The 19,229-nt window shown below is 55.1% G+C and overlaps 13 protein-coding genes across 13 annotated transcripts; 8 read left to right on the forward strand and 5 right to left on the reverse strand.

Annotated features, from left to right (window-relative positions):
- Positions 1-98: 98 nt before the first annotated feature.
- On the reverse strand, positions 99-488 carry F5Z01DRAFT_672102 (putative integral membrane protein; the record flags this gene model as incomplete). The annotated part of the gene is made up of 1 exon (XM_046264774.1): positions 99-488. One exon carries the CDS (start codon positions 486-488, stop codon positions 99-101), a length of 390 nt encoding a protein of 129 aa, XP_046120797.1.
- Positions 489-654: 166 nt separating this feature from the next.
- On the reverse strand, positions 655-2,972 carry F5Z01DRAFT_491544 (major facilitator superfamily domain-containing protein). Its single transcript, XM_046260186.1, has 4 exons — positions 2,588-2,972; positions 2,404-2,501; positions 2,218-2,345; positions 655-2,163 (listed from the first exon to the last, which is right to left on the reverse strand). Exons 2-4 carry the CDS (start codon positions 2,490-2,492, stop codon positions 872-874), a joined length of 1,509 nt encoding a protein of 502 aa, XP_046120798.1. The 5' UTR covers positions 2,493-2,501; positions 2,588-2,972; the 3' UTR covers positions 655-871.
- Positions 2,973-3,821: 849 nt separating this feature from the next.
- Positions 3,822-4,653, forward strand: F5Z01DRAFT_734820 (uncharacterized protein). The gene is made up of 3 exons (XM_046266760.1): positions 3,822-4,049; positions 4,102-4,299; positions 4,348-4,653. Exons 1-3 carry the CDS (start codon positions 3,992-3,994, stop codon positions 4,422-4,424), a joined length of 333 nt encoding a protein of 110 aa, XP_046120799.1. The 5' UTR covers positions 3,822-3,991; the 3' UTR covers positions 4,425-4,653.
- Positions 4,654-5,272: 619 nt separating this feature from the next.
- On the forward strand, positions 5,273-7,095 carry F5Z01DRAFT_618162 (GDP/GTP exchange factor; the record flags this gene model as incomplete). The annotated part of the gene is made up of 2 exons (XM_046261019.1): positions 5,273-6,794; positions 6,848-7,095. 2 exons carry the CDS (start codon positions 5,273-5,275, stop codon positions 7,093-7,095), a joined length of 1,770 nt encoding a protein of 589 aa, XP_046120800.1.
- A 48-nt stretch (positions 7,096-7,143) lies between these two features.
- On the reverse strand, positions 7,144-8,718 carry F5Z01DRAFT_491605 (putative Golgi membrane protein). The gene is made up of 2 exons (XM_046260188.1): positions 8,131-8,718; positions 7,144-8,072 (listed from the first exon to the last, which is right to left on the reverse strand). Exons 1-2 carry the CDS (start codon positions 8,464-8,466, stop codon positions 7,446-7,448), a joined length of 963 nt encoding a protein of 320 aa, XP_046120801.1. The 5' UTR covers positions 8,467-8,718; the 3' UTR covers positions 7,144-7,445.
- A 143-nt stretch (positions 8,719-8,861) lies between these two features.
- Positions 8,862-9,292, reverse strand: F5Z01DRAFT_672107 (uncharacterized protein; the record flags this gene model as incomplete). The annotated part of the gene is made up of 2 exons (XM_046264775.1): positions 8,862-9,104; positions 9,176-9,292. The coding sequence occupies 2 exons, from the start codon at positions 9,290-9,292 to the stop codon at positions 8,862-8,864; spliced, it is 360 nt and encodes a 119-aa protein (XP_046120802.1).
- A 165-nt stretch (positions 9,293-9,457) lies between these two features.
- On the forward strand, positions 9,458-11,086 carry F5Z01DRAFT_491596 (metalloprotease). The gene is made up of 2 exons (XM_046260187.1): positions 9,458-10,556; positions 10,610-11,086. Exons 1-2 carry the CDS (start codon positions 9,757-9,759, stop codon positions 10,680-10,682), a joined length of 873 nt encoding a protein of 290 aa, XP_046120803.1. The 5' UTR covers positions 9,458-9,756; the 3' UTR covers positions 10,683-11,086.
- A 151-nt stretch (positions 11,087-11,237) lies between these two features.
- F5Z01DRAFT_634443 (uncharacterized protein) lies at positions 11,238-12,065 on the forward strand (the record flags this gene model as incomplete). The annotated part of the gene is made up of 1 exon (XM_046262055.1): positions 11,238-12,065. The coding sequence occupies one exon, from the start codon at positions 11,238-11,240 to the stop codon at positions 12,063-12,065; it is 828 nt and encodes a 275-aa protein (XP_046120804.1).
- Positions 12,066-12,746: 681 nt separating this feature from the next.
- On the forward strand, positions 12,747-13,389 carry F5Z01DRAFT_697650 (uncharacterized protein; the record flags this gene model as incomplete). Its single annotated transcript, XM_046266327.1, has 2 exons — positions 12,747-12,777; positions 12,824-13,389. The coding sequence occupies 2 exons, from the start codon at positions 12,747-12,749 to the stop codon at positions 13,270-13,272; spliced, it is 480 nt and encodes a 159-aa protein (XP_046120805.1). The 3' UTR covers positions 13,273-13,389.
- Positions 13,390-13,678: 289 nt separating this feature from the next.
- Positions 13,679-14,602, forward strand: F5Z01DRAFT_634445 (uncharacterized protein; the record flags this gene model as incomplete). The annotated part of the gene is made up of 1 exon (XM_046262056.1): positions 13,679-14,602. One exon carries the CDS (start codon positions 13,679-13,681, stop codon positions 14,600-14,602), a length of 924 nt encoding a protein of 307 aa, XP_046120806.1.
- A 176-nt stretch (positions 14,603-14,778) lies between these two features.
- On the forward strand, positions 14,779-15,993 carry F5Z01DRAFT_634446 (uncharacterized protein; the record flags this gene model as incomplete). The annotated part of the gene is made up of 1 exon (XM_046262057.1): positions 14,779-15,993. The coding sequence occupies one exon, from the start codon at positions 14,779-14,781 to the stop codon at positions 15,991-15,993; it is 1,215 nt and encodes a 404-aa protein (XP_046120807.1).
- Positions 15,994-16,228: 235 nt separating this feature from the next.
- F5Z01DRAFT_491690 (P-loop containing nucleoside triphosphate hydrolase protein) lies at positions 16,229-17,975 on the forward strand. The gene has a single exon (XM_046260189.1). It carries the CDS (start codon positions 16,421-16,423, stop codon positions 17,879-17,881), a length of 1,461 nt encoding a protein of 486 aa, XP_046120808.1. The 5' UTR covers positions 16,229-16,420; the 3' UTR covers positions 17,882-17,975.
- F5Z01DRAFT_491691 (cytidine deaminase-like protein) lies at positions 17,976-18,833 on the reverse strand. Its single transcript, XM_046260190.1, has one exon. It carries the CDS (start codon positions 18,580-18,582, stop codon positions 18,070-18,072), a length of 513 nt encoding a protein of 170 aa, XP_046120809.1. The 5' UTR covers positions 18,583-18,833; the 3' UTR covers positions 17,976-18,069.
- Positions 18,834-19,229: the final 396 nt, after the last annotated feature.

Genomic DNA, 19,229 nt, shown 5'->3' on the forward strand with positions numbered 1-19,229 from the left:
CTCAATTGTTCTCAGGTACATAGTCAAGATACCCAATCCAGATCTTCCCAGTACTCGTGCATTGGAACCATGCAGGCATGAACAACCACCTGATCGCCTCAATCAAGAACGCCCATGGCAACCAGTCCCAACCCACACACCATGGGCGCGTACCCCCAGTGATCCCATTCACCAAATCCATTCATCTTACACACCATACCGTCGGCCACGGCCACCGCGCTGATGGCGACGAGTATACCGCCTGCTGCCTTGCGCGCCCCAAAGTAGAGCGCCACCCAGATGGCGACACCCATGAAGATGTCTCTCACCCCGTAGACGATCATGAGATATGTGACGAGTTGCTCATCGCCCGGCGTGCGGAGATTCTGAAAATAGAAGAAGCCCAGTGCATGTTCGGGTCGGAGGAGGCAGTTCACGCCAAAGGCGGTGGGGACGATGCCAGAGACGTTGGCGAGGACGCTGACGATGCGGGACTGGGAGATGGGCATGACGGCTATTGGTGTTGTTGGAAATGCTGATGCGTTGGTTCCTGTAGTGTGATGAATCGATTGCTGATCCAATCACGAAGTCAAAGGGGCTTGTTGAAGACGAGGTCTGTTTTATTATAATGTGAAAATTGATCGGATTTCCGGCTCACGGCCCATGTACGACAGGCCACGGATAACTTGCATTTTCCGGGCCCGGCGACTAAAGTGAGCTTGGATGGAGATCTCACGTCAGCATCGCGCGGAGCAGTCGGTTACCGCGGCAGCATAGAGAATCTGCTTTCTGCCTGCTACTAGTTGCATATGTGGCTGTGAGCAATGTATACATGTGTATCTATATCAGCGCTGCCGCCACCGGCCAGTGTCCCAACCCCCAAGGGACACAATCACGGTCGCCAGCGGAATGCTGGGTGCTTCCAGTCAAGATCCTCAATCTCGGCTTGCGTCAGCCCGCTCAGCTCCTCATCGATATCCCGCTCCTCCCTCTTCTTATTGTCCCTCTTCATCCACAACAGCGTGAGCGTGCTCAGGACCAGGATGGTGCTGGCTGTGGCGAGGTTGAGACCGTTGCCGATGGGGAAGTTGGGCGCGTCCCAGGGCAGGAAGCTCCAGGAGCTGATCAGACCACCGACGTTGCCAAACATGACGTTCATGCCGATACCGGCGCTACGCGCGGTGTCGCTGACCACGTTGGCCGAGACTTGTGCATTGCTCAGGGGCCCGAGGATGAACGCAGAGGACGCGATGAGGAAGGTCGCGGCGTAGCGGGCGGTGCCGTTCTCTGTCCCCAAGAAGATGCAGTAGCCGACCATGACCAACGGGGCGGCCAGGATGAAGAAGATCTGGCGACGGTCGATACGCCATGAGACGAGTGGCAGCATCAGGACGAAGAAGGCTCCAACCACGTAGGGCGGGACTGTGTATAGCTGCTTTTGCACGGTGGTCGCCTCGGTGTAGATGCTGCTGACAATGGTTGGCGCGAAAAAGGCAAGCCCTTGCACGGTAATGTTGTTCAGAAGGAAGATCACGGCCGTGCTGAGGGTAATAGGGCACAGCATGCCCCGAAGTAACTTGGGCTTGTCGATCTTGTCGAGGACGACTGTCGAACCGACCCTTTCGGACTTGACACGATCAATGGCGAGCCTCTTTTCCTCGGGAGATAGCCACCGCGCGGTCTCGGGACGGTCGGTCAGGGTGATGAACCCAATCAGGGCGATGCCAATGGTGATAATGCCCTCGATAGCAAAGATCATGCGCCAGGAGGTGACGGAGCCAAAATGGTCCAGGGTCAAAATAGCCGATGCCAAAAGGCCGCCAAAAGCGCCAGCCAGGGGCGCCATGACCATGTAGAGGCCGAGTCGGAAGGCCAGCTCGTTGTGTCGGTACCAGCGGGAGAGGTAGTACGCGATGCCGGGGAGCATGCCGGCCTCGAAAATGCCCAGTACGAAGCGAACACCCGAAAGTTGTGGGACGGTGGTGACAAAGGCGGTGCCGAGCGAGACGATGCCAAAGATCAGGGTGGTCAGTGGCAGAAACCAGCCGGGTCCTATCCATTTGCAGAGCAGGTTCGAGGGGATCTCGAAGACGATGTAGGAGATGTAGAAGATGGACACGATGCTGTTGTAGTCGTAGCCGACCATGCCCAGGTCCTTCTCAAGGCCAGCGATTTTGGCATTCCCTGGGGAGTATCAGTGAGGGAGGTTCTCGATATAAAGTTGCACGAGTGTCATACCAATGTTGGCGCGGTCAATGAAGCAGAACAAGTACAGCAGGGCGACGGTGGGTACAATCATCAAGTCGATCTTGAGACGAAGTTTCCTCTCGGCGCTGGGGTCATATTGCACCAAAGCATGGCCATATCTGCTGTCGTATGAATATTCTGCGCTCTGCGGATTACGTTTATGAGGTCCCGACTTACTTGTCGGTAGCCGCCTGGCCCGTCTCGGCGGCATCGTGAGGCGACGACTTCGCGTGGTGAGAAGCCACGTTTGTAATCTCAGCGCCCATTGCGAATCACTTCAAGGAGATATCCGGTGTCAGGAGCAGAACTGGGCAGGACGAGCGGTGGAGGAAAGGGGGATGAGGGAGTGGGAGATGCGCGCCTGGGGGGGGTTCGACAGTTCGACTGGGATGTCCGTCTCCTTAAATATGCTCATCCAGCGTCGACAAGTGCCAATGTGAGAGATGACGACGAAATTGGTCAGCTCGGCTGTAATGCTGAAGACGTCGGCTAAAGTCTCGGAATGCACCTCGAAGCAGACGGACATGAATATCCCCCAGGGGTGAAAAAAAAGCTGCCATCCGGCCCATCCCACGCAACAAGCTCAATGGCCAGACTGCGGGGACGTTCGGGGGCAAGAAAGGTTGTCTTGCAGCTTATCTCGCGTCTGTCCAATCAGCTGGGGGCTAGAAAGGAAAGAACCCCTCATGGCCGGGTTCGCGTGGTAGAGCCTGGACGCTACGCTAGCTGTGCCCTTCTCGTTGGAGGGACTCGAGGGCGGCGTTGGAGGTTTTGGAATACATCGCGAACAATTTGCCGTTTACCCCGGATTTTCGGCCGGACGCTAAGCGCCGCTGGGCGAGTCAAATGGGGAAGTGTGAGCGATTGCTCAATCTTGGCTTGGGAATCATTGGTACGTTAGTTTGGGGGGAAGCTTGATGGGTGTGCGGAGTGGTGCGTTCGGCAATTCAGATCGGCAGAGGGCGGCTGGCAGTTCGGGTTACCCTGTGGCGCTTTTAGCCAGTGGGCAGTTGGGGTTTGCCAGATGGCTGCTGTAGCATGCTGCGGAGTATTTTATGCGTACGCATTAGCTTGATTGGCTCCAAGGCATTGAACATGGCATAGTTCTTGGCATCCTTGTCGGCTCGGAAATCTGTTGATTATGCATGTTGACGTTGAGAAGAAACATATGGCTACCTCAGATACCGCAGGCGGCTCCGAATCACGTGCGTCACCAATCTAAATCATTGTGAGCAAGCTTCAACATTAAAGAATACTTCTCGGCTATACTTTCGCCGTATGTGTTGTGCCTTATATGGTGGTACTGGTCCTACGTACTCTGAAGACACAACTGGCCTACAACTTGGCTTTCCAAAGATGTCAGAATTGGGAACTGACAACGAGCCCCAACGGCAGCACTCAATAAGCGTAATTCAACTAATTTGATCGTTATTGGTCAGCTGATCAATGGCATGTCGAACGACTGGATCGTACCATCGTCAAGTTGGATCACGCTGGGCCCATGACCATTGCGTTGGAAATCCAAAGCCTCTGATTGGACAAGACCGCATCGCAACCAATCACCAAGCACCTGTTCTACGCATGTTTCCGTCAGCCTTCCTACTGTAAAACAAGACTAACACGAACTATAAGAGGAACGTCATTCGGAAGAATTAGAAGCTCTTTAGACACATCATTCTGGTTCTACTCAAAGTCAATTCCAAACTTCCATCAAAAAACCTTCCCAATCGTTCTAAAACCATCCCACTCACTCCCAACCTTCACAATGGTCATCGCCAAGTCCTCCACCTGCTGCGGCAAGGGTAACGTCGAGTGCGCCTGTGGTAAGCTCTGAACATTACGAAAACTTACTGTCCACCTCTAACAATCACATAGCCAAGCAAGCCACTTGCTCCTGTGGCCAGCAGTCGGCCCTCCACTGCAACTGCAACAAGGCCCCCGTTGAGAACCAGGTCACTGGCCCTCGCTGCTCATGCCGTGCCCGCCCAGCGGGTGAGTGCACCTGCGAACGCCAGGCCACCGAGAACGCATCGGTGACCGGCTCCACATGCGCCTGTGGTTCCAGGCCTGCCGGTATGTTTGTCGACGTTGGACTTGTGCCGCGATGGCTAACAGCGGCAGATGCCTGCACGTGCGAGAAGGCTGCTGATGGCGACTTCAACCCGGCCAACGAGACTGACTTTACCACCAAGGCATGAGCGGTCCTGGATGGATGGAGTGTGAAAGAGATGAGTTGTCGCGTGGCGGCGGTACGGCGTTCGGTTGGCAATGGGGCATGTTGCGTACGTTGGGAGAGGGCGCATAGGGCGGCGTTACGATATCCTTTTTCGCATACCATACGGATACAGTGAATACCATATAACGATTTAAACCCGAATTTGTCAGTCAAAGTAAAGTCACGCATCGTAGTGAAGCAACAATGACTCAGTCTCACTACGGTCACAAGGCAGCTCTGCAGCCTGCAGCTTCCGAAGAATTCAAGCTGGGGTAGCCTAGACTGCTGGGCGAATCCAAAGCCGTGTTGTGGTGGCGCTGACTAACCGACAGCACCATAGATTTGCTTTTTAATGTTCGCATCGTATGGTATGGCAGAGCGAAATCAAAGGGTATTAATAATAATGAGCAGCCTGCAGAAGTTGACCAGTGGCTCGGAATGTCGAGTCTCGTTGTCCGTCCGTGACCCGTGGCGTCGACCCGCTATTATTGACGCAGGCATCCCGATCGGTGGCTCACAGTCGTAACTTTTTTCACAGCGACAGCGCGCACTCGTTCCCTCCATCACACCGTCAAAATTGTTTGCTGATTGTCCATGCCGGTGAATCGGACTGCATTGTCTTCAATCGATTACCCGAAACTTGCATCGCCTAGCGAGTCACTCCCTTTGTGTGTCGCCGTTGCGTGAAAATCATAGCATTGCCCTGCCTCGCGCGTGTCGCTCTGCCGCTTTCCAGCATCCGCATCGCGTCGCGTCTTGGTTCGTGCCCTCGGCTACCACACAACAACCATTGCACATAAAACTCGACGCCCACACCAGCACATACCCACAATGGCTCCTCGAAAAGCATCCGCGGCAGCCAAAGCTGCCAGCGCTGACACCAAGGTCACCAAGAAGGCAGTAGCCACCCCGGCTGCCAAGCGAGCCGCTACACCAAAGGCCTCTACGACCACCACAGCCACCAAGAAGGCGGCAGCCTCCAAAGAAGCCGCGCCAAAAAAGGCCGCTGCGGCCAAGAAGGCCTCTACACCTGCTCCCGCGAAGCGAGCTGCGACCCCGGCCGCGAAGCAGCGCGCTGGGTCTGCGAAGCCCACCACGAACGGCACCACGGCAGCCCCCAAGTCGAAGAAGCGCAAGGCTGAGGAGGACGAGGAGTCTGACGCCGTCCCCGAGACCAAGAAGGCTAAGAAGTCTGCTGTGAAGAAGGAACCGACGCCTGCTCCCACGGAGCCAGAGGACAAGCGTCCCAAGGTCGCCATTGGGCCCAAGATCAACGAGGCGCCGACCACAGTCCTCGATGTCTACGTCTTTGGCGAGGGTACGTCTGGCGAGCTCGGCCTCGGCAGCAGACGCGTCAACGGCAAGAAGCCGATTGACGTCAAGCGCCCCCGTCTCAATGAGAACCTGTCGGCCGAGAAGACAGGCGTCGTCCAGATCTCCTGCGGTGGCATGCACGTCGTCGCGTTGACGCGCGACAACAAGATCCTCACCTGGGGCGTCAATGACCAGGGCGCCCTCGGACGCGACACCACCTGGGACGGTGGCCTCAAGGATATGGACAAGGCCGCCAGCGAAGACTCCGACTCCGAGGACGACGATGACGACACGGGCATGAACCCCCACGAAAGCACACCCGCTGCCGTCTCCGAGGACTACTTTGCCAAGGACACCAAGTTTGCCCAGGTCATTGGGTGCGACAGCGCGTCTTTTGCTCTCACCGAGGATGGCCGCGTCTACGGCTGGGGCACCTTCCGATCCAGCGATGGTATTCTAGGATTCACCGAGACGATCAAGATCCAGCCTACCCCGATACTCCTCCCCACGCTCAAAAACATCAAGTCCCTGGCCAAGGGTGCGAATCACGTCCTCGCCCTAGACCACAAGGGCAACGTTCTTGCTTGGGGCTGTGGTCAGCAGAACCAGCTCGGCCGCCGTATCATTGAGCGCAACAAGCTCTCCTCGCTCATCCCCCAGGGCGTCGGCCTGCCTCGCGGCAAGATTGTGCGCATTGCCTGCGGCTCGTACCACAGTTTCGCCATTGATACCTCTGGCCAGCTCTGGGGCTGGGGCCTCAATAACTTTGGCGAGGTCGGCGTCGAGGGCAACGCGGGCGAGAACGACGCCGTCATCCTCCGTCCCGTCAAGATCACGGCCCTGACCGACCACATTATCCGCGATATCGAGGGCGGTGGCCACCACTCCGTTGCTTGCAACGAGAAGGGCGAGCTGCTCACCTGGGGCCGCGTCGACGGCCACCAAGTCGGCATTGACCCCAGCACCTTGACGGAGGAGAATGCAATCTTTGATGACCGCAAGGTCCCCCGTATCCTCTTCGTGCCCACCGTGGTGCCTGGTAAGTACAGCCTGTTTCACATTCTACTGTGTGCACTATTAACATGACCACAGATATCTCCAACGTTGTCGCTGTCGCCGCTGGCTTTGACAACTCCTTTGCAGTCACCGCCGATGGCCGCGCTTTCTCGTGGGGCTTCTCCTCCAACTACCAGACCGGCCAGGGCACCATCGACGACATTGAGAAGCCTACGCACATTGACAACACCGCCATTCGCGGCAAGAAGATCATTGGTGCCGGCGCTGGTGGACAGTACTCTATTCTCATCGGCAAGGCTGAGGGCGTCGTCAACGGCGCCTAAGGTCCACAAACCTATTACTACAATTATAGCCTCCGCTGGGGTATGCGGTACATCCGCGACTCTATCGGTATAGAGCGATTTGTTTGAAAACTTTTGGCGTTGACTCGGTCTGGGAGGCAATGGTCGGCTTGTTGTTTGTTTTCCTTGACGTTACTGCACAAGAGAGCCATGCATGCTGTAATACTACGATTATACGTACGCCTGATGAGAGGCCAAAACGGGGACATATTAGACACGAACAGAGTAGACCAATGAAGCAAGTGTGGATGCAAGTGGTGCAATGGTATCTTTGTTTCCCCCCTTCCACTGGTGCACGCGTAGTGAATGTCCTTGATGTCCCATCTTCTAACTTAGTGTACCATGTCGGCCTGACCCGAGTCTGCGCTCCCGCTGCCAAAGGGGTTCCAGATAGCCACCGCCCTGCTGCTAAAAATGCCCATCAAACCAAACCCAACGTAGAATAAGGCCAGGGGGTAGGCGACCAGGGCCCGCATGCCTCTCATCCGGCCGACGGCGCAGAACATCCCGCTCGCGCTATAGGTACACCACAAGATGGCGGCTGACGTGAGAACGTGGCCAAACGGCGTGTTCATGGGCACGACGATGCCGACCAGGCTGGTGGCGACCAGCGGCAGCAGGCAGTACCCCAGCACGCTCGCCGACCGAGGAAACGTCAGTGTCGCCGAGAAGTGGCCGCCGCTGACGCCGCCGCCTTGCTGCTGGTCCGGGTAGTGGTTCTGGTACGGACCCTGGTGTTCTTGCGCGGCTTGGGCGTCGGTCGGCGACATGAGCGAGAGGATGATGTGGAGGGTGCACGAGCCGAGGACGGCGAGGCCGTAGATGTAGCCGAAATGGACCTGGCCCGAGAACAGCAGGAAGGTGCCAAAGAGGAGAAAGAAGAGAAGGGGGCCGGCGAGGTCGGAGTCGTCCATGATGTGTTGGTTTATCGGGCGGAACGGGTTCAGCACGGCGAGGGTCTGGTTTGAACAATTAGCTTCTGAGTGCACGAGTTGACACAAGTAAGGGAATACGCACCTTGGCCTGGATGTGTCCAAAGTTGACGCCGAGCTCTTCCAGCAACGGTGGCTCCTGATCATAGCCCTCTGTCGAGAATGCGGCGAGCCATCCTGTCCGTAGGCCACCCTGCTCGCCCATCCGTCCGCTCACACCGGGACCAGCGCCGAAGCCTGGATTGGAGAAGCCAGAGGGCGTTGTCGACTGACCGAAACCATAGCCGCCTGCCTGTGGGCCGCCTGGTGGTGCTGGGGATGCGCCTGGTGCGCCGTAGGATGATGGGTAGAATTGGAGGTTTTGGGCGCCTTGCGGTGCGTAGCCGCCCTGCGGAGGGTGTTGGGCGTAGTAGTTGGCCATGATGGCGGACTATCCGTTGGGAGTGGTGACGGTTTCGAAATTGACTGAGCCCGGCGGACGATGGGGGGAGGAGGGGTCGAAAGTTGGGAGAGCTTGCTCGTTGACAGGGATGGCGATGATGGCGCTGCTGTGCGGTGAGGACAGCTCAGGTTCGTCGTGAGACAGTTGGCAGTTGGTGCCTGATGACTAAGGCCACATGGCGATCCAAGTTGCGTAAAATCGACGCCAAGAAGGCAACACACGCAGGAGCACGCTTGGGGATTCCAGGCACGCTCTAATTACATTCTACTCAGAGCAGTATGTTTGTGCCTGAGCTGCTGAAAATATGAGGCCAGATCCTCGCGCGCAATGCTGTTGGCGTCCTGTGTCCCTGTGAACTGCACTGTCACTGCTACCTACACCTGCCCACCATTTGCAGCTCTCGCCATGGCCCTCGATGACGTGACAAAGCGATCAAAGTCTGTCTGGAGCTCGGGAAACCCGCCGAGACACCTCATGCACTCCTCACGATACTCCGCAGCCTTCTGTGCGCGTGCTTCCGGACCCCCTGGTACCTCGGCGGCGGGTGTGCCCCAGAGTTTCGTCATCTTGTCCAATGTGGACATCATGGCTGAAAAGTCCTGAGCGCGAATTGTCGACTGCTCGCAAATTAGCTGTACTATCCCAGCATTCTTTGAGATGGAGTTGAGCATGCTTTGGCCTTGGTGACATAGCGCATGATGAACAGCATGCTGTCGTCGGCATAGGGCTGGCAATCGAGCATCGCTGCGCTGAACTCACTGGCCCGCGCCCAAGCGTCATCTTTCTGTGGTTTGTTTCCGGTCATCTTGGCGCGTCATGCCGAATGGGATAGTCAATGCGATATGACAGCCTGCTACACCGTACTAATTACAGTAAGGGATGTCCAAGGTCGGATGGCACACGGCAGTGCAAAACGCAACACCGCTTTAGCCTGTCCTGTTTCCGGGGCCGCGAGGGGTCACGCTCTGACACAGGGGCCGAGAGTCAACCCAGCAATGAGCAAACCCCAGGAAGTATAACAGCCGTACCAGTCACCAATCAACAGGTAGCATAATGCGAGGAGAGAGGGCAATTGCCGACCGATCACGAAGCCTGATTGCAGGCACCTCCTGATTGAGAACCTGGCCAAGGCCTTTATCAGCATCGAATACGAGGAAAGTGGGTAGTCCAATTTGACAGCGTTACGACACCATCAAGTATAAATCCAAGTGTAGCCTCTATCTCTGATTTTGAAGATGAAGCGCGTCAGACACTCACCCAATCACCAATATGAAGGCTCATCTGGTATCTCCCATCTTCGCAGGCATCGCCGCGGCCAGCATCACACCACCCACGGGACGTGGTTGTCTGGTCGTCGATGATGGAGCACCCCTGGCACCAAAAGTGAGCCTTCTCAGTGTCCCAAGCGTTCCCGAGAACATTACCGTGGACGTCAACTTTCATCTCTCCAGCACGCCGGAGCACGAGAACCTCATCACCAGCGAGATCGCCAACGCTCAGTGGAATGTTTTACAACAGGCTTTTGCCAAATATGACATCCACCTCCGGCTGAACTCTACGACTCGCGTCGTCGACGACATCGCGGGGCGATCATTCCTGCGCTATGAAGGCCCAGAGCTTGGGTGGGTTAACTACGATGAGGAGCGCAAGGCGTTCTTCAAAAACTCGCGCCTCGGTGGCTACGACGCCCTCAACATTCATTTCTTTAGTGACTACTCCCCCGGTGCAACGGGCTACTGTACATTCCCGACGGTGATTGATGGCAGTGATGACTTTGCATTTGGCCAAGATGCTTGCCAGCTCAGCGCGATGACTATGCCGGGTATCACCGCGGAACAAGGCGCCTTTGAGGCATGGAACTTGGGCCATCTGGCGGTTCACGAGGCCGGACATTGGTTTGGTCTCAATCACACTTTTGCTGGAGGGTGCTCGGAGCCTGGTGACTTTGTGGCTGATACGCCGGCGCAGCAGACTCAAATCTATGGCTGTCCAGTGGGCTCCGACAGCTGTCCAGATAGTATTGGTCTGGATCCCATCCACAACTACATGGGATACACGGATGACAACTGGTAAGTCAATCCAATGACATTGAGTCCACGAGTGGTAAACTGAAATCTTCCAGCACAAGCGAGTTCACTGAGGGACAAAGGGAGCGTATGCTCACTACATTCGAAGCGTATAGGGCCGGCGCATAGCGTTTGTATTGAACAGCGTCTGCAGGATTAATGTCAACATTCTGAATGTCAACTCGTTTTTCCGATTTGGTCTCGCAACCGATGCAGTATGTGTGATGGTTGGACGCGTTAAGGAGCAAAAGCGAGCCAGCATCGAGGCATGTTCGATCAACGCACTCTGTACCACTCGAGGGGCTTTGACTCGGCGTGGCCAATTTTTCCAGGGTCATTGATCTATTTCAAAGCTCATGAAGGGAGAGAACAATAGCAACAGCCCCTACCGCATGTGCAGCAACGACTGCATCAACAGAAGATTCCAGATTGGCCCATGCCAGAGTCGTAGCACTGGCAAATCAGCATGAATCCCACTTCAGGGGTCTGCAGCCAACAGGAACAGGAATCCATTGATGCCATTCTACCTTAATGGGAGTACAATGGCGACAAAACAAGAGAACAATAGCGGGCACAATGGGAGTTTTTAGGGTAAACCTGGCTGGGCTATGTAAATAGTTCTTCTACGCTCTTTGTCCGCATGTGCTATTGTTAGACTGCTTCTTTTCTCTCACAACACCAGCCATGGCCTTCCCTCAAGCTACAATCGCCATTACGGGATCTGGTGGAATAGGCACCAGCATAGCCCGTCGCATTGCCAATGGTCGACGCATCTTCTTGTCGGATGTTTCGCAGGTGAACCTCGACGGAGCTGCCGAGGCGCTGCGTCGAGATGGTCATACCGTAGAGACACACCTCGTCGACGTCTCCAAGTATGACCAGGTCAAGGCTTTCGCCGACGCAGCTGCTGCCTCCACTGCGCTGCAAGCTGTCATACACACAGCGGGCGTGTTTCCCAGCCAGGGATCGATTTCTCAAATCATGGAAGTCGACTTGCTGGGCACGGCCAATGTACTCGATGCATTTTACGAGGTAGCCATGCCAGGTCAATCAATTGTCTGTGTCGGCAGCGGCTCCGCCCACGTCATGAAGGAGGAGGTTCCATTGGAAGTGCTAGACCATCTAGCTCGTGCGCACCGCGACGCTCTGCTTTCCCACCCAGCCATCCAAGCAACTGTGAGCCCTCTGCTCGCGTACCAAATCGCCAAGCGAGGCAGCCTTGCGCGCGTCCAGCTGATGGCCAAAGAGTTCGGCTTGAAGGGCGCACGGGTCAACATCATCTCACCTGGCATGATAGCAACGGAGAGGGGCAGGCTGGAGTTGGAAGGCGACATGTTGCGGGCGTACATTGAGATGCTCACAAAGGAGTGCGCAATCGACAGGCTTGGTACTGTGTATGATGTGTCAAACTTGGTCGAGTTCTTGGTTTCGGACCGGGCATCCTTCATCTCGGGGGCGGACGTTGTCGTTGATGGTGGTGTTGCTGCGGCGCAACGTTGGAAAAGGGAATGACATGACTTTGCAGCAGGTCGAACGTTTCTGAGCTCTTTGGCAGTCGACATTGAATTCTACTCTCCGTCTTTCAGATCCTCCGAAATTCTTTCGGGTTTGAGTTCCGGAAAAAAATCAGCTTTGAGCCTAGGTGGCACTTGCCCACTCAATGGATTCTGAAGAAGTGATATATTGTTGGGTCGAATCTCAAGAACGGGAAGGACGATGGAGTCGTTCATAAGGTACTTAAGGTAGGTATGGAACATGTCCTATCGAGCTCTGAGTTCAGTGTGAGGTAAGTAACATCACGGGCGCTAGAGCTTAATCACGAGAATAATGAGTTGGTACAGGTAGCATAGGCCTGTCTGGAATTGGAAGATGCTTTTGAATTAGCAGTGATACTAGAATGCTGTACGAGATCAAGGGGAACCTTGTTGGGAATCCTGCCTCCTGTGCCTGTCATTGCACCGCGAGTTGGCCTACCCAGGCGAGGAAGGCGAGACTTTGAAAGTAACTTCTTTCCTTAGGTGGAACCTTCGCCTTGCCGACTCGTGATGTTTACCTTCCCTCCCCTTTATAAAGCGCACTCACCCCGCCAGCTCGACTCCGTGTCCGCGCAACAATAACTTGAACATCCATCAATCGCGACATCGTCTCTACACAACCAGACTCATAAATCATAAATTCCACGCAAACGCAAAGATGCGTTTCATCTATTCTGCTACGACTTTTTGTGAGATCACACGGATCGATTCTTGTCGACTCTGCTAACCTCTCAGTGGCCGCCTTCGCCTTAGCTGCACCCCAATCTCATCCTTCTTCGGAGCTAGAACATGAAGATGACTTCGACAATGACCACAAGAAGGATCTTCAATACATCACGGCTTGGTGCAATTCGGATGAAGAATGTGCCAGCGGCTGCTGTGCGGCCATTTCTCACGATGAGGCCATCTGCTCTGCCCCTTTGGTTGCCTACCTTGAAGGCAAATACGGTTGTGGCTTTGGCGATTCCACGAAGAAAATTGCCCAGGGTATCGATGTCACCCTGCCAGGTTTCAACAATGTCGGCACTGGAAACAAAGCGCAATTCATCACCGGTCAATGCTGGAGCGACGATGATTGTGCGAGCGGGTGCTGCGCTGGACACAAAGACCACAAGGGGGGATTTTGCTCCGCCAAGTTGATTGCGGAACAGGATGGCAGGACTGGTTGCGGATATCTGGAGTAGTCCAGTTGGCGCTGTACATTGAGTTAGGAATCACAGCACACGCAGGGACTTGAATTGGAGCATTGTTACTGTCACGTCTCACTTGATGCGATGAATGCCAAACCGAGTTTCTTCACGCCACACAACCTACCTAAAATAAAGAGATCGGAAGCATGCACCACACGGAGACAAAGCCGCCGATTCTTCTTTGTTTGTGGACAGGACAGTAGCGAAGCTTTCAGCTCTACACGGGCCCGGGTCCATGGCGGACTTTGTCACAAGGACAAAGACGATGCAACAGGTTATAAGATACTCAACCCGTCTCTAGCAAACGTGTCAAGACGAATTGACCCCGAAGCCGACCACGAGTGAACCCCCGATCAGCTTACAGTCTTATCACATATTTGTTCTCAATGACAGCCTATCAATGTCTAATGCAATGAACAATCTTTCACAGTCAAACCCGAAACAAGTCGAGATGCAGGCAGGTGAAGAGGTGGGACAGAAAGCCGTCCACGCGCTGCAAATCACCAACACAGAGTGGACCTTTTGGCTACCCACCCTCGAGGAAGTTTACGAGGAGTGCAGTTTCGACACCACATCGCTGAGAAAAGAAAATTACGAGGAGATATTGAGTAGACATGCAGCACCTGGAGGCGTTGATGGCATGTACGTCTACGACCGGCCGCGGTCCCGATTAACGGCCGAAGGTGAAAAGGGCTCCATGATGATCAACTACTACAAGGACGAGTCTAGCAAAACCATGAAGATTGTAGCAGTACGAATGGGGTTGTATCAGAAGGACGACTCGAATAAATTCAGAGCCGCCACCCGCACAAGTATCAGGTGGGCAGCCAGTGAGACAGCGGACTACAGCACATTTATGGATGTGGAGATCATCGGGGGCCGACACAGCGTCGCCCGGTGGCCCAAGGCAGCCTACAAATGTGCGCCTGATGATTATCCAATCTCCACGCTGGAACTTTCTCAGAGCATCAGGCAAAAGCAAAAGCACGCGTACAGACATGCTCAGAATTCCGATGTTGCCAAGGAGTTGGAGGAGAATGAGCAATACCTTCTCGTCAGCCATCGACGCAACAAGATACTCGCGGAGCAGCTCGCTGAGTCAAAGAAAAAGACTTCAGAAGCGAATGAACTCAAGAAGAAGCACAACGCCACAAACACCAAGCTTAGAGCCGAGAATAAGGACCTCAAGGCCCAACTCCAGAAGCATCTGAACAACTCCAATGACGTGGAGCGGCTCAGAGATGAACTACTGGGGACGCAAGAAGCCTTTGATGAGCTCAAGAGACAGTACAATGAGCTTCTCGAACTCGACGACCTTCCGTAAAGAAGCCAAAGACAAAGGGCAGGAAAGCGACGACAAAGAAAGTGGCCCCGAAAACGGCCAAAGTCATCGAGGCTGAGGTCGACTGTGAAATCTCGGAGTTCCAAGACGCGGCCACAAGAAAAGGCGTAGAGGACTTGGAACGAGGTAATCCAGAACTCAGTGAATCGGATGACGAAATGGGGGAGGCCGAAGATGCACCAACACGGAAATCTGTTCCCAGCGCTCCTCCTAGTCATAAGTCGTCATTCTCCTCTGTGCAGTCAGCTGGCGGAGATTTGGACATGGAAGATGCCCAGGACACAATAGAAGAGAATCCTGAATCTGTGACATCAGACTCAGACATGTCCGACCGATCAGAGGAGGAGACCGCAATCACTGAAGCGGAAGAGTCAAGGCCAACCGCCGAAGTGACTTCCGTTGCAGACGAGAGCCACAACATCGCACGATGCACCACTTGTGGAAAGTCAGTTGGCGGCAAACGAGCCATGCCAACGACTGAGGAGGATATCGACGAGAGGCCTACAGCTGGGAAGACTGTTGCTCGCAAGTTTCCGCACAAGTCTGTGCCCGTTCAAGAAGCGACTCCAGACATGACGGCGACCGACGAACCATCTGGCGGCGACGGCGACACCTCACCACTGGAGGTGGAAGTCGAGCAAGGTGCAAGATCACCCCCCACAGTCAATTCTCCTGCACGAGAATGCGAGACGTCCCCGGCCCCCGCTGCTTCTAACTGTGCAGAAAATGCGGCGGGGGATGAATCACCAGTGTCACAATCGAGCGCAGTGAATACTGACGCTCCAGCCTGCGAGGACGGCCGGCCTCCTGAGCGCAGTGAGCCCGAGGATGTCGCGCAAACTCCCGAACCCGATGAGGAGACAGCGGACACAACCTTTGAAGAGCCTCCGTTCAAATCTGCTGGAGACGCGGGAGAGGGAATGTCTCTTGATGAACCCATAGAGAAGGCCCCCTCTCCGTGCGAGTTTGCTGCTGAGCCAGAATGCATCGACGGCAAGTGTGAGGGTTCAAGCACTCCTTGCCCTGAAGTAAGTGAGGTCACTGAACTCGCTCCCGAATCGTCTGAGATTGGGGTGGCTGAAGCGTCCTGCGTTCAGAAAGAAGACGAGCGTCAAGACGAATCAAGTGATAGCAGCATTGATAAGGATGACGAGGAGGAGCGTCAGTGCAGAAGGTCCCCTGAGCTGGCCGATCCCTCAAGTGGCACCTCTCCGGTGTCTTCCCCGGAGACATCGAAGAAACGACCGCGCTCCTCCATTGGCGATAGTGAGTATGATGACTATGGCGACGGCGCTGAATCTGCCGCAAAGAGGCCTCGATTAAGCGAGGAGAGGAGTGCGGACGAGGAGATGGCTGAGGCTAGGCCGGAGTAGGAAGTTTTGCAGATGGAAAGTCCGATAGATTGACAGTTATTAAACACGAGCGTTCGAATGTTGAATTGAGCCCATGCTACCACGGTTTGCAAAGGTCAAGTGTCGGAGTCCAGAGACGCATGCGGCTGTTGAAGTCCTGCCGGTTGCCGTTTGGTTATTGCCACAGGGTAGGCGCAAAACCTGCCTGTCCATGACTGCTTAGTCATTTCAGCAAATTCTCACCAAAGTCAGTTCAACAGCCTCGAGACGAACAGACACTTGACACGCTCATCAATTCAAGAATTGGTCAAAATGCTTCCTCCTCGTTCCTTACTGTAATCTCTTTCAAAGTACATGTATTTCTTGTTTCTTTGTTCCATGATCGACGCTGTTGAGGGTTAACTTTGCCACGCATAAGCGAGCGCATGCCAACTGGAACGATGCGACCATGGCCAACCAACCCCATCACTTGATCATCGACCCATGGTCGCAAGGCCTAAGCGTCATGCGCGATGTCCTCTCACGCTGGTCTCGGCTGGACATCACACAGGTCGGCTCTGCAATTGCCATTGTCGGCACGATTCCCACAGCAGTCCGACTCCTGGGTCGCGTCTGGCGAGAAGCCTACCATTGGGTTCGACTCTGCTTCCTGGCCGAAGTGACAATCCCAGGAGGCGATCCACTCAACCGGAGCGTGGTGAAATGGCTTCTGGACAAACGACCGCGGCATCATCGATCATTCACCGGACGGACCCAGGTCCAGCACGCTCGCTCAACCCCCGATCTAGGGGCGGCCCTGAAGAAGACCCGCCACCAGGCGCAGTACTGCCCGCATTGGCACTCGCGCTGGTTCTTCCAGCAAGGCGACTTCTTCATTGTCAATCGCTCGGCGGATAGTTTCAGCGCGGCTCTATCAGACCCGAGCTATGATGGGATTGGGGGCGAGGAGCTCACGATCAGCTGTCTGGGCTGGTCCGCAGCTCCTGTCATGCGCTTCATTGAAACATGCCGCGCATATACAGACCGCCAGGCGCAGTTCTTTGTCATCATTTATGCACGTGATCGGTACGGGCTCGCCTGGAAGCCTAAAACGAGGACGCCAATTCGTCATCTTGACACGGTGCATCTGGACAAGGATGTCAAGGACAGCCTCATATCGGACGTGCGCAACTATCTGGATCCCAAGACCCAGAAGCGGTACCAGAGCCGCAGTATGCCTTACCGGAGAGGGTACCTCTTCTACGGCCCGCCAGGTACGGGGAAATCCTCCTTGTCTGTGGCGATAGCGGGCGAGTTCGGACTGGACATTTATGAAGTCAAAATCCCGACGATTGCTACGGATGCCGATCTGGAGCACATGTTTCAGGAGATCCCTCCGCGCTGCGTTGTGCTTCTAGAGGACATTGACGCCGTGGGCGTCGACTGCGCAGCCTCGGACAAGTCATCCTCGAGTCAGGACGGCAAAGAGCCCATATCGAATTGTACAATGTCCGGTCTGCTCAATGTGCTCGATGGCGTGAGCTCTCAGGAGGGCCGGATCGTGATCATGACCACCAACCGGCCGGAGCAGCTGAACAGCGCCCTTGTGCGCCCAGGGCGCGTCGACATGAAAGTGCTGCTCGGCAACATCAGCCAGGCGTCGTCGCTAGAGATGTTTCTTCGCATGTTCTCCCCGGAGCTCGGCATCGCTCAGCCGTTGGATTCGGAGGAGCTTCTGGCGCTCGCTGCGCAGTTTGCCCGTCAAATCCCCGAAGACACGTTTACCCCTTCTTTTCTGCAAGGGTTCTTTCAGCTTCACCTGGACTGTCCCCGTGAGGCGGCGGCCAGCATTGGACCGCGGGTGCAAAAGGCACTTGCGCATGGCATCGAAGGGGACTTTGAGATGGTCAACCGGAACAAGAACGGTTGACAATGTATACACTGTATATTGCCTGTAATGTATTATAGAAAGGCTCGGCGTCATGTTTTTTGTATAACGCATGTCAAGGGTTGGGGGATACTTTTGAACGTATCATGGACCTTCTATGGCTTCGAACGCTCTGCAAAGTCGTATCCGAAGGGCTCCGCACATTTCCATATCTCTGTGGACTTTAATCACTATGGAGCTCGCTGTTTAGCCCACCTTGCCTCGTGGATGGCCTTGATCTCCCCGACCAAACTATCGACAGGGCCATGCCACTTGATTCGCGTGGTGATCTCGCCAATGCCCAATGGCTTCACCGGACCCAAGGGAAACCCAGCCAGCCTCATCCAGTGATCATACTGTTTCGCTGATGCGATGAAGACAATGTCTCCCAGGCCACACCAGGCATGGGCAGCGGAGCACATGGGGCAATGCTCTCCGGACGTGTAGCACGTCGTCGACGCGCGCTCTTCCGCCGTCAGATTAAGCATGGCCCATTGCGCGAGAGTGAATTCCGGGTGAAGGGTCGAGTCTGGGTGAGCGCCGGTGCCATCGAGACCTGTCCTGGTGCGGTTGCGGTCGGTCTTGATGATGACACCTTGGGCATTGACGAGGCATGATCCAAAGGGCGAGTCGCCTGCTTCGGAGGCTTCGCGGGCCAGGGCGAGACAGGTCTGCAGAGCCTCTTGATGCAAAGAGCTTGCCATTGTGAGTGGAGGGGCTGTTGCGCAATGGTACTCCGTACATGTAATACGTGACAGGAAGTTGACTGGTGACTAGCGGTTAAGTGGGCTGATGGATGTCGACGGTGACGCCTGCGGCCTGAGGCTGCCAACATGATTTGTTGGGCCTCCGCAATTATCCCCGCCTCGCCTCCAGACTCTAGACTGGAGTCCACACGCCTCCATCCGAGTCCAAAGATCTGAGATGAGCCGTGAGCTATGTTGACATTTGAGATTAACTTAGCATGGTGACTAGACGACTTTTCCCCAATGCATAATCCCGGCCATCCAGCTCAATCTTCGTACGCCTTACTGATCTTTTTTTTTATCATAGGCGAGGAACTCTTCTTCCTGTCGCCTGAAGCACACACCCTCGTGTCTTTCCGGTGGCACCTTTGTCTTGGCTGTCCAGACGATCTTGCATCCAAGACAGTCTTGAAGGGGGTCGTTCCGGTAGTGCAAGCCCCCCCGGAGTCCCGGACGCATAATGTATGCAGCATCACCCGGTCGCCCCTCCGGAAGCATACTTCCCAAGTTCCAAACTCCCAACCCCAGATCCTCAAAGGCGGGGGAAGCCAGGGATCAACACGGGGTAGCGGCACCTCGGGAAATCCAAGTCGACCAGTCATGCA

Source organism: Emericellopsis atlantica (genome assembly GCF_019669845.1).
Source record: "Emericellopsis atlantica unplaced genomic scaffold F5Z01scaffold_6, whole genome shotgun sequence".
NCBI lineage: Eukaryota > Fungi > Ascomycota > Sordariomycetes > Hypocreales > Bionectriaceae > Emericellopsis > Emericellopsis atlantica.